Here is a 13,055-nt window from a genome sequence, read left to right as displayed (position 1 = left end):
TTATGGAAACCAACTCAACTTGCACCAGTATTTAGTTTCCTTTAATCTAGCTTTGCAAAGTAATATAAAAATTAAAACATAAAAAATTACAATTTTAGTATTAAAACATTAATCAAGGCAAAAATGTTACATTATTGTTTTCAAAATAACCTACAATATATTTGCTGTATGTCAAAGTATTCCAATTGTCAAAAAATAATTCTAAATGTCATTTTATTACTAAGTGATCAATAAATTAAACACTGGTTACCAAAAGCCTAGACTAATAGCTTGCATTTATATTAAGTAAGTTTCCATAGCTTGTAGCATCTCCTACTACTGTGTTGTATTAGAATGCCAGTCTTGAGAATGTATTATTTCATATCTGTAAACACAAGCACCTTGGATTATCTAGAAGTAGCCCTATTATTACAAAGCATCAATCTCCAGCATAACTCAAATGAGCATCCTGAAGAATGTTTCTTGCTATATACATGTCTGCATATATCAAGGGTAACATTGCTCCAATGGACAATTTAAATGTCTGTTTTGCATCCTTCCATTTTTCAGCAAGTAGGAAATTGCACTCCATAATAGAATAGCATGTATGTTTTATTTCATGATTTATGCATTTCTTAACTTGAAATATATTCAATATGGTGGAAAATAAGCATTTATTATTTTGTCAGTGCACGCAACTTGTGAACACTAGCTTTGAACTACGATATCTAAAATACCTCCTTGACTACTTATTTTTCTTCCACATATAAAAATAGTAACTGTTTTGGCCAGAATTAAGGTGCTTGTATAAAAGCTAAAACTGTGGAGGGAGAACCTTTCAAAACAGTATAAAAGAGTAAATATCTTATGATAGCATGCTCTCTGATTTTAAAAATATCATAGCTCCATCCACTCCCACCTCCTCATTAAATCAAGCAGTAAAAAGACACCACAGGACTAAAGCAAAAGTCAAAAATATTTCTGCCACAGTGTATCCATTCATTCTTGGCTATTTCTGTGAAAGCTATCAGACTGAGTTAGGGGATTAAAAGTGGCAGACCACAATGTACTTGGCTCCAAAGTGTGTAGGGTGCTGGTATCTCACTTAGAAATGTTTGAGGAATTAACCCAAGCAAGAGGGCACACAAACCTTGGACTTTCAGGTTCCAATACTAAAAAACACAAATTCCATCTTGAGCTAATAAAGAACCCTCAAAATACTTTCCCACTGACTCAACAAGTTAATCCAACAAGTCTCAAAATTATATGGACTACGGACCATATCATTACCCCATTAAATTTGTACTGCGAAAAGGGGCAGTGCAATTGAATAATGCCAATTGGATTTGTAGCATTCAAGGTTTAAGGTACATTTATTATCAAAGTATGTATACTTTATACAACCTTGAGATTTGTCTCCTTACAGGCAGCCACCAAACAAAGAAACCCAATTAAACCAATTTAAAAAAAGATTGTCCAACACCCAAAAAAAAACCAAATCATACAAACAATAAAAGTAAGCAAATAGCAATCAGAACTGAAGTTCATCAAGGTTCTAAGCCTAATTTTATTATCATTCCAGTGTGGACGTTATAGCTGCAATGATGGTAAGGAGTTATTCATCATTGTTCAACTGTGTAACTACGTAGCAGAAACTTCTGGAGAATTCTGCTGCATCAATAAATACTAATGTGAGGAATACCTACTCTTCTACAGGTTAGCAATTTTAGGTGTCGTTCTCATCATAGAAGTCCCAAAAATAGACAGTCCATGTTCAATAAAGCATGATTGAAAAAAAACAAAAATAAAGTATGGCATACTGTTTCTGGATTCTGAATTCTGCAAATTTGGATCAGCCCAAATAAGTGGGTTTTCAGCCTTACTTGTAACTAAATTGGACTTAACGATATCCCACGCTTTGAAATCCATACAAGGCAACTTCAACTGCACATTTTGAAAATCGCACAATTTAAATTTATTGTACCTCTGCTATTATTTCATGAAGTTCTTCTTCACTTGGACAACAGCCCAGAGATCTAATGATTGTACCAATTTCCCTGTGCAAAAAAGAATCAAATTAGCAGTGAATAGATGCAGTGTAAAGTCAACATATAAGCCTTTATCATAGAAATAACTTTCAGTGTATTAAATTAAAAAGTAAAATTGATATCAAAGCCACAACATTTATCAGGTATTTTGTCAATTATCTGGATGTTGTAATAGTTGACAATTTCAAAATAACAAGTGATTTTTTTCAGTACTAATGATATCCGGTGATGTTGCTCACAAAGATGAAAAGTTTCTTGAAATTCATTAAGCCATAGAGTTAGAGATCTGAAATAAAAAAACAGAAACATGACGAAACACTCAGTAGATCCGGCAAAATCTGTGGAAAATGAAATGGTTAACTTTTCAATTAAAGACTCTGAATGTTTCCATTAATCAAGAACAGAAGTCAGAGGTTCAAAGGCAACCAGATATCCCTGTAGTTCTGACCATAACTGATGATGATTACCTGTTCACTGATCTAATTGCCAACCCACCAACAAATTTCCAGGAAACCAAACTTCCAACAAAGGATCTTCAATTTGAAATGTTAACTCTGTATCTGTTCCTGCAGATGCTGCTTGACTTGATGAGTGTTTCCAGCATTTTCTGCATTTGCTGAAAAGAGTCTTGCTTGGTTCAGTCCTCATTATTGGGAAGAAACAGAGGACTAAGGAACAGAACTGTGTAAAGAAGTACAGGAATGAGATCTGCTACAAAAGGAACAGAAAGCTCTAACTAAAATGGCAAATAATAAAAATCTGCAATGGGCTGTTTAATTTCCACAGATGCAGCCTTAACATGTCCAGGATGCAACCAAAATAAATGCTGAGAGAGAAGATGGATGATCATATCTGGATGGGAAGGAATGTAACCTAGAGATGGTGTCTTATGGTAAGATATTAAGAGTCAGGAAAAGGTAGCTTCAGGTCAAGAAGGAATATGGTTAGTGAACTGCAAAGGTATGAAATTAATACCTAGTTTAAATTGCAGCCGGAGAACAGAACTTTATTTGTACTTGTTTCAACCCAAACCTGTCTGTCACTATAACATTTTTGTCCAAAAAATACCATTCCAGGATGACAGTACACACCCAATTAACTCAGCACTTACAAGCATGGAAAAACACTTAGTGAAATGACACACCTTAAATAATGCCTCACCAGAACCACTTCTGACAATATATGGTCAGTACCTGTCAGGTTTGAGCCCAATAGTTAGGTGCTCTATTTTATTTATAATATAGACAGTAAACACACTTAACACACTATTAATTAATTAATTACATTTCCTCTCAATGTTTCAACATTATCTCTGTTTCTTTCTTAAGCAATGCGCCAATGAAGTGTTTGAAAGGCTATTACACAGGACCCAGACCCTCAGTGCCCAACGGCGGCAGGACCACAGACTGTTTTCCTTCCCCGGGCAGCCTTTGTGGTGGCTCCACAGAGCTTCAGTACCAGATGACAGAATTCATCTTGCCTCACACTGCGATGTCCAACAAGTTTCAGGCAGACCAAAATGAGCCTTTCATCAAGGTGATGGCAGAGGTTAAATTCGCATTCATTTATTTCTCATACTTACAGTACATTGAAACATACAGTGAAATTTATCATCTGATTTAACCAAAAACACAACTTAAAGATGTGCTGTAGGCTGCCCGCAAATGTTGCCACGCATTCTGGCTCCAATATAGCATGAACACATACTTCCTAGAATGAGAAAGAACACAAAAAGCAACAACACAACAAGCCCTTTCCTCCTTCACGAATTGTGTTTGTTGCTATAAAATGGGTGTTAGAAAGGGGATATGAAACTGGAGTTGGAAAATAATTTGGAGGCTGAGGGGCCAGCAACACCTAAAGGTGAAACTGGCTGCAAATGAACTTGACAGCAATTTCCCAGAAATAGATGTTGGCAGCAACAATATGGTGTGCACTGACACCTGGTGGTCCGATTGATAACTGCAATCCGCACAGACTCACAATGTAAAACATATTTTGCATCTCCAACATTTGTACCCAGTTGCTGTAATTATTCATGAATCCCCATTGTCAATAACTGATTACATTCAAATATGTTACAGCATATATAGATATTTGTAAGGTAATAAGACTTTAATCTATTTTCTGATCTAGTTTCAGGTTAAGTCTGTCATTGTAAGTCTGAACAACATAAAATTGTCAGTTTCCTCACAGCATGTTCCCCAAACAACAGAGTGATAATTAATGGATAAATGTTGGTCAACAGAAATACCTCCCCATCCTCCTTTGAAGAGGCAAATTTTACATGCATGTAATGAAAGGCTGTGCACTTTGATTTAACAGTTTTCTTGAAGACATCTCCAGCCTTGCACAACTTCCTCACACTCCACTAGAGTCTCAGACTATATTATTTATTCACATATCTGGAACAGGACTTGAACCAACTGCTTCCTAACTGAAAAGCCAAGAATGCCACCTACAGAACAGTGCCAAGGAGATCCAGGATGACGGGAGATCAGGCTGTGATTCAGAGACTTACCACACACACTCCAATTACAGATACTGTACACGCTATTGTGTGCACAGGCGCGCGCGCACACGCGCACACACACACACACACACACACACACACACACACACACACAATCTAGCTCACACTTGCTTCTTAAGTTCCCCATCCCTTTCCTCCTCAGTCCCCTCAAAGTCTCTGCCTCAGTCACTCAGCACTACATTCTGCTAGTTTTGTGCTGCTCAGTGTATTTATTGTTGTCTTTATTATTATCATGCATACTGATCACTCTATGAGCTTCATGCTAGTAAAGAATTGCATTGCATCTTGATGCTTATGACAATAAACATGTGGATTTGAATGTGAATCCCCTCCTCTAGTTATCTCCCAGAACCGCCTTCTTTCTCAGCATCGACTCAACCCCTCCCTCTTAGATTCTTCATCTCACTTTTCCTCTCCAAACCACAGAGACCCCTCTATCACCATGGCTAGCCCTCTGCCCAGATTCTAGCCACTTGCTCTCTCTAAGGGAGGCTACTGTCTAACTGCCCTCATTCTTCTTCCTTTGCATTTAGAACAGTGGTTCTCAACCTTTTTTTTGCCATAGACCGCTATCATTAACTGAGGTGTTCATGGACCCCATGTTGGGAATCCCTGATTTAGAAGAATGAGAGGTAATCACATTGAAACAGTGAATAAATGCAATAGATACAGAAATAAGGGTTCTTCTAACTTGACTGTCTAGAACTAGTCTCAAAATAACATGCCAACCATAGGGTTGAGAAGAAATGTCTTCACTCAGAAGACAGTGAGTCTTTGGAATGTTCTACCTAAAGAGACTGTGGAGACTCAGATACTGAGCATATTCAGGACTGAGAGTGCAAGATTATGGGATATTATGGGAATTAGGGAAATGGGGTTAATGCAGAGAAGTGTCACTGAGGTAAACTATCAGTCATAATCTTATTGAAAGCTGGAGCAAACAGAAGGGGTTGAATAGCCTGTGTTTTTATGTTATATTCCACTGTTACTCCAATTACCTGCAGTCTAATCCACAGCCCCAGAACCTTACTAGTGCATTCTATTTTTAAAAAATGGATAACAACATTGCCACACTAGATCTATTTGTCATCTTTATCATGGTCAATTATTTCCAGTTCTTCCATAACAGCTTCATTAAACAAATCCTGACATTGGGGATCATATTAGGTCACATGACCAAAACTCATGTTTTGTGCACCTTAAAGGAGAAGAGTAAAATCAAAGATCTGGAGAGGAAGCTCCTTATCTCAGGACCCAGACAGCTGAAGGTGTGGCTGCCAATGGTAGAATGATTTAAAATGCCGAAGCCACTCAAGGTCAGGTGTGAAGATCTAGAGCTCTGAAACAGGAAAAGATGAAAAATATTTGGAGGAGTGAGAATGTAGATTTGGGAACAAGGGGGAGGTGTTCCAGTTAATGTTTTTTTTTAAACCAGGATCCATGGCGTGTTCACAGGCAGATAAGGTGATGAAGAAACAAGATTCGATGTAAGCTGGGCTCAGGGTTTCAACTGGCAGATTTTTATCTTTGTGGATGGAATCTGCTTGGAGATAAATCAGGTTCACAGTTTTCATTGCAGTGGGACAGGCAACTAGTGCATAAGAATTTTCCAACCTAAGCACACATTACTTTTGGGTTTTTCTGAGCAATATGAGGAATGCTGGAGTTTCCACTCAATTTGCCTAGTTTATCAATCTTGACTATTCTCACCTTGTAAACATTTATTTATTTATTTATTGAGATACAGCATGGAATAAGCCCTTCCTGCCCTTTGACCCTTACCACTCCGCACCCCCAGTTTAACCCCTTGCCTAATCATGGGGCAATGACCAATTAGCCTACTAACTGGTATGTCTTTGGACTGTGGGATGAAACCAGAATTGGATTTATTTATTTACTTACTTACTTATTTATTGAAATACAGCACGGAATAGGCCCTTCCAGCCCTTTGAGCTGTACCACCCAGCAATCCTTCAATTTAACCCATGCCTAATCACAGGATAATTTACAATGACCAATTAGCCTATCGACCAATACATCTTTGGACTGTGGGGGAAACCCAGAGGAAACTCACGTGATCATGGGGAGAATATACAAACTCCTTACAGTCAGTAGAGGGAATTGAACTCAGGTCACCTGTACCATAAAGCATTGTGCTGCCACTAATGGAGAACCTGGTAAGGCTCTGAAAACTTGTACTAACCAACTGGCAGGAGTTTTCAAGAATATTTTCAACCTCTCACTGCTACAGTCGAAAGTTCCCACCTGCTTCAAAAAGGCAGCAATTATAGTGGTGCTCAAGAAAAGTAGTGTGAGCTGCCTTAATGACTATTGCCCAGTAGCACTCACATCTAGTGACAAAATGCTTTAAGAGATTGGTCACGAGGAGACTGAACTCTTCCCTCAGTGAGGACCTGGACCCCTCGCAATTTGCCTATTGCCACGATAGATCAATAGCAAACACAATCTCAATGGCTCGCTACACAGCTTTAGACCACCTGGACAACACAAACACCTATGTCAGGATGCTGTTCATCGACTATAGCTCAGTATTTAATACCATCATTCCCACAATCCTGATTGAGAAGTTGCAGAACCTGGGCCCCTGTACCTCCTTCTGCAATTGGATCCTTGAATTCCTAACCGGAAGACCACAGTCTGTGCGGATTGATGATAACATCTCCTCCTCGCTGACAATCAACACTGGTGCACCTCAAGGGTGCGTGCTTAGCCCATTGCTCTACTCCCTCTATACCTACGACTGTGTGGCTAGGTATAGCTCAAATACCATCTATAAATTTGCTGATGATACAACCATTGTTGGTAGAATCACAGATGGAAATGAGAGGGCATACAAGAGTGAGATATACCACTAGTTGAGTGGTGTCACAGCAACAACTTTGCATTCAATATCAGTAAGATGAAAGAGCTGATTACAAAGGCATCCGTTAGTCTCAAGAGTCCATGGATTTGCGCCTTGGAAAGTTTCCAGGGTGCAGGCCTGGGCAGGGTTGTATGGAAGACCGGCGGTTGCCCATGCTGCCAGTCTCCCCTCTCCACGCCACCGATGTTGTCCAAGGGAAGGGCAAAGGCCGATACAGCTTGGCACCGGTGTTGGCACAGAGCAATGTGTGGTTAAGTGCCTTGCTCAACACTACATGCTGCCTTAGCTGAGGCTCGAACTAGCGTCCTAACACAAAGACTGGAACACAGATAAATGGGCTGCCACTTCAGTGCAGCACTGAAGGAATGTCACACTGCCAGAGGTGCCAATTTTCACACAGAGAACCTCACTTGTCTTCTCAAAGATATACATAAAAAAATCCTTGTGGGTATAAAAGTATCCCTTGGAGCTATTTTGAAGAAAGCAAGTCAGATATCTGAGGTTCGCTGGCTATATTTAAACCACAAACAGTATCATAAAAACAGCCTGAATATAATTATAAACACAAGAGACTCTGCAGATGGTAAAAATCCAGAGTAACATACACAAAATGCTGGAGGAACTCAGCAGGTCAGGCAGCATCTATGGAGAGGAGTAAAGAGCTGACATTTTGAGCTGAAAGGTTCGTCAGGACTCTTACCTCCAGCATTTTGTGGTTGTCCTATAGTCATTACATTATTTATTCCAGGACCTTGCTGTGAATAAATTGTTGCATTTTCTACATTACATCACTGACTATATCTCAGAGGTATTACTTTGGCCTTCTTCTGTAGGATGTTGCTGTATTGGATCTTGGGTAAGGTTTAACCAACATGGTTTGGGGTTGGAACTCTGCAGTTCAAGCTATACGTGTTTCTGAACACTCCTTTTTTTATTGTTATTTTGTGTGGTTTTGATCAGGCAGCCTGCAGTCAATGAACAAAACAGTGCTAAAATGAACAGAACCAAACTAAACAGAATCTTCCTGGACACTTTTGATGACTCTCTGGTTCGATGTTTCACATTTTGTATGTTTTTCTGCTCCGTTTTGCAGTTTGTGTAATTTGTTCTTTTTTTGAGCATTGGGCTTTTTTGAACGGGTTCCATTCTGTTTCTTTGTTTTGTGGCTGTCTATGAGAAGATGAATCTCAGGGTTGTATACAGCAGACGTACTTTGATAATAAATATACTTAGACTTTGAAGACACACCAAAGTGTGAAAGACACAAGATACATGTTTTTTTTAACTGTTATTCCCCCAAATGTAAATGCATTCTCTAAACCAAAAATTGTCATTATGGAAAGTAGAAAGGACATTGACTAACCTGACATCCACAGTGTTGTTATCCTCATGATCAAAAACAGCAAAAGCATCTTTGACTTTCTTTTGGAGGTCTGCTATTAAAGCTTCTGTAGTAAAATAAAATGGGACTATCAGGCTATCTGGACAAGCTAACGATATGAGATTATAAAAGTAACTTGTCCTGGATGATAAGGTGGTTAAGTGGATCAGCAAATTAGTGGATGACACCAAGATTGAGGGTGTAATGGACAGTGTAGAAAGCCATCAAACCACGCAAACTGATCTGAATGAGCTGGAAGAATGGGCAGGTGGAATTTAATGAAGACAAGTGTGATGTGTTGCGTTGATCAGAATGGCATGGACTGGATGGGCCAAAGGGTCTTTTTTCTGTGCTGAAGTGTTCTTTGATTATATGACTCTGTAACAACAGATTAACGCACCATATCCAAAGCAATGCATAACAATATAAGGAAAAGTATTTGTGCTTTAAATTAGAAAAGTCTTGAAGAACTGATGGATTTTTTCCACAATGAAGAAATATAGATTTAGAAGAACTAGAACTAATATTTTAAAAATATGATTCTATCCAGCTGGATAATTTATTTAAGACTGATGCCAATGGAAAATCTAGGAGGCTCAAGCATAGAGTTTGTACGTATGTTGTTGAAGTTATTCCTTTTCACAGCTAATTATGCTCACCTCCACATGGGCTGGATGGGCACACACAAAGCCTATCCTTCTGCCCCCACTCTTCCTCACAACATCTGTATGTGTAGATTGCATAGCTTCAGTCTACTTAGCCCAATCAGCCGTAGAACAATGACAGTGAATCTGATTACTTTGTAAAGTCGACATGTATTCAGGAGAAAGTAAATTCAGTGACCACTTTATTAGAGACACCTGCACACCTGTTCATTATTGCAAGTATCTAATTGGCAGCAACTCATTGCATAAAAGCATGCAGAGATGATCAGTTGTTGTTTGGGCCAAACATCAGAATGAGGAAGAAATGTGATCTAAGTGACTTTGACCATAGAGTGAGTGTTGATGTCAGATGGGGTGGTTTGAGTCTCTCAGAAACTGTAGATCTCCTGGATTTTTTTACATGCATTCAGTCTCTAGAGCAGGGGATCCCAACCTGTAGATGAAACTGCCCACCTTTTTTTAGGAAGAGCTCCTTGAACATGCAAATTTGTTGGGAACCAGCTCCTCAGTAGCATTCTTCAGCTGGGATCATGCCAAAGGAAACAACCAGTCCAAGAGCAGGCAACCAATGATGTGGTGTTAAGTGGAAAAACTGCATCATTAGGTCTATTTCTTTCGCAACAGATGTTGCTGAATTCAGCATTTTTGTTTTTATTTTAGATTTCAAGCCATCTACTTGTACTGCATGACTGTGTTCTATACAGGCAAACTTGATTTGAATTAAATAATAATTTAAAATAATCAATCATGTGGTTTTGGCATCACTAATTCTTTGCGCAGTTTAGTCTTTCCAGTTACAGTGCAAGAAGAAACAAGCTCATATTTTTCCATGCAATTCTTGCATTTTGTTGTGTGGAATGATGTAGGCCCTGATACAGGGTCTCGACCCAAATCGTCACCTATCCCTGTGCCTCCACATGCTAAATTACATGCTGAGTTCCTCCAGCAGTCCCAAAGGAACAGGTTGATCAGTGCAACAGAAAGTTTAAAAAGTCTGAATCTAATGGGTAGATTAACTCCTCAGACTCTCCAGAAACAGCTCAGCCAGAGTGCAGACATTTAACCAATACTGAACAAACTATCGGAGGTCACGGTGCAAGGTCTCAACCTGAAACGTTGGTAGTTTCTCTCCGCCTACAAATACTGCTCAACTCGTGATTTTTCCCTTGAATGGAGACATAAGAAACTACAGTTCTGAACTATGGAGCAACACACAAAAAGCTGGAGGAACTCCGAAAGTCAGACAACATCTTTGGAGATAAATAGAGAGTCAACGCAGTGCGGATGAAAGCTGTTGACTTGAAACGTCGAGCGTTCTTTTCCCTCCACAGATGCTGCCTAACCTTCTGTGGTCCTCTCGCTTTTTGTGGAGTTCCTCCAGCAGATTGTTGCCTGAGTTGCAGCATCAGTCACCCTTCGAATCTCCTTGATACTAGCTTCAAAATCTCAGTCACTCGGCGCTCGGTTGAAATAAATGCAGCTGCGTGGACGTTTAAAGGTTCAGGAACGAGCCCGGTCTTTCCGTTCAGCTCCTTTGAAACTGTGTGCCTGTGGCGCAGGGCTTTCTGCGCAAGTTCGTTGTCACTATTCGTGGAGTTTAAAGAAACCCTTCGCCATCTAATTACTAAAAAGACAATAAACTGTAGCCCAGGTTTGCGCACAGACTCGGGCGCTGCCTACCTGCTGACTCCCTGTCGTCGACCATGTTGTTTGCGCGGTCACTTGGCAACACAGCCCCATCCCAGAGGCCTCGGCTCCAGGCTTCGTTGTCATGGAGACAAGGGTAGGTGTGCAGACATCGCTGCAACAAATATTCTTCCTTCCATTCCTTCTGTATCAGACAGAACGATCTGAGCTCAAATGATACGAGTTTAGGAGCGCAGGGAGAGAGGGCTCTGCGGAGTTCAGAGCAGTGAGGTTAAATGGTCACGCATATAAAGGAACAGTTAAAAAAAAAATCCATACAGATCATTTCATCACAGCAGTGCAATGAGGTATACAAGGGAAAAGTAATAACAGAATGCAGACTAATACACACACACACACACACATATGCTGGAGGAACTCAGTAGGTCAGGCAGCATCTGTGGAGAGAATTTTAAAAAGTTCAATGTAAATTTATTATCGAAGTTCATATACAGTATGTAGAAGAACATTTCTAATGAGAGGATGAGGAACCGTCACTGACAAGGGAAGTCAAAGACAGCATAAAAGCAAAAGAGAGGGCATATAGCAAAAATTAGTGAGAAATTAGAGGACTGGGAAGTTTTTTAAAACTAACAGGCGACTTAAAAAAAAGCCATAAGGAGTGAAAATCCACAATATGAAGGGAGGCTAGCCAATAATATAAAAGAATATACAAAATCTTTTTTTCAGATATATGAAGACTAAGAGAGAGACAAAAGTAGATCTCAGACTGCTGGAAAATGAAGTTGGACAAGTAGTAATGAAGGACAAAGAAATAGCAGACCAACTATTTAGCATCCGGCTTCACTATGGAAGACACTAGCAGTATCCCAGAAATTCCAGAGTGTCAGGGGACAGAAGTGAGCGTAGTTGCTATTTCTAGGGAAATGGAAGCTTTGGAAGGCATTGGAAGCTGAAAAGTTTGAAAGTAGATAAGTCGCCTAGGCCAGATGGACTATACCTCCTGACGAAGGGTCTCAGCCCGAAACGTCGACAGCGCTTCTCCCTATAGATGCTGCTTGGCCTGCTGTGTTCCACCAGCATTTTGTGTGTGTTGTTGGACTATACCTCAATGTTCTGAAAATGGTAGTTGAAGAGATTGTGGAGACATTAGTAATGATCTTTCAAGAAACACTAGATTCTGGAATGATTCTGGAAGACTGGAAAATTGCAAATGTCACTCCACTCTTTAAGAAAGGAGGTAGGCAGAAAAAAAGGAAATTATAGGCTAGTTAGTCTGACCTCAGTGGTTACAAAGATGGTGGGGTTCGTTATTAAGGAGGAGGTTTCAAGGTACTTGGAAGCAAATGATAAAATAGGTCAAAGTCAGCATGGCTTTCGTAAGGGGAAACAGATTTGCATGGACATAATTTTTGGAAATCTTTGAGAAAATGTCAGGGAGAATAGACAGTCAGTCGATATTGTTTACATGCATTTTCATAAGGCCTTCTTTGTCATGATTGTGCAGACATTCCAACCTCCCAACTTGAGGGGTGTTGTCTTATTTCTTTCTTGTCTGGTGCAGTAGTTACAGTCAGCTCTTCATGGAATACTGTAATCCATTATCGCCATGCACCCAATGAGGAAGACTGACTGTGGTGGGACAGCACTTTATTGGCTGGGGGCTGCCCAGTTTGAGGTGGATGGTAGCTGTCCAGTGAAACACGATGGTCTGTCCCACCGTCGGAAACAACCCCTGTCTCAATGCTCTACACCAATCAAGCATTGACTTATAACCGGTAACTGCTGCTTTCTGTGTTTGTCCGGTGCTATAAAGCGAAGCTGGACTGGCCTCTCCAAGGCAGAGCTGATATGGAGATCCATCTGTTACCTATGCAGTGGGACCCCATGCTGAAGACGGGTCCAGAGGAACGACGGA

The 13,055-nt window shown here is 40.0% G+C and overlaps 1 protein-coding gene across 3 annotated transcripts in view; it reads right to left on the bottom strand.

Annotated features, from left to right (window-relative positions):
- Positions 1-11,239, bottom strand: part of efcab2 (EF-hand calcium binding domain 2) — a 112,357-nt gene extending 101,118 nt beyond the window's left edge. For all 3 annotated transcript variants that reach the window (XM_059985562.1, XM_059985561.1, XM_059985563.1), the window contains exons 1-3: positions 11,171-11,239; positions 8,808-8,892; positions 1,964-2,036 (exon numbers count right to left, since the gene is read on the bottom strand). In XM_059985562.1, the coding sequence (XP_059841545.1) occupies positions 1,964-2,036; positions 8,808-8,892; positions 11,171-11,195 (183 nt within the window). In that variant the 5' untranslated portion in view covers positions 11,196-11,239. The remainder of the gene's footprint in view (positions 1-1,963; positions 2,037-8,807; positions 8,893-11,170) is intronic.
- Between the last annotated feature and the right edge of the window lie 1,816 nt (positions 11,240-13,055).

Source organism: Hypanus sabinus, chromosome 12, assembly GCF_030144855.1.
Source record: "Hypanus sabinus isolate sHypSab1 chromosome 12, sHypSab1.hap1, whole genome shotgun sequence".
NCBI classification, from domain to species: Eukaryota; Metazoa; Chordata; class Chondrichthyes; order Myliobatiformes; family Dasyatidae; genus Hypanus; species Hypanus sabinus.
This window is presented reverse-complemented; position numbering and strand designations above follow the sequence as displayed.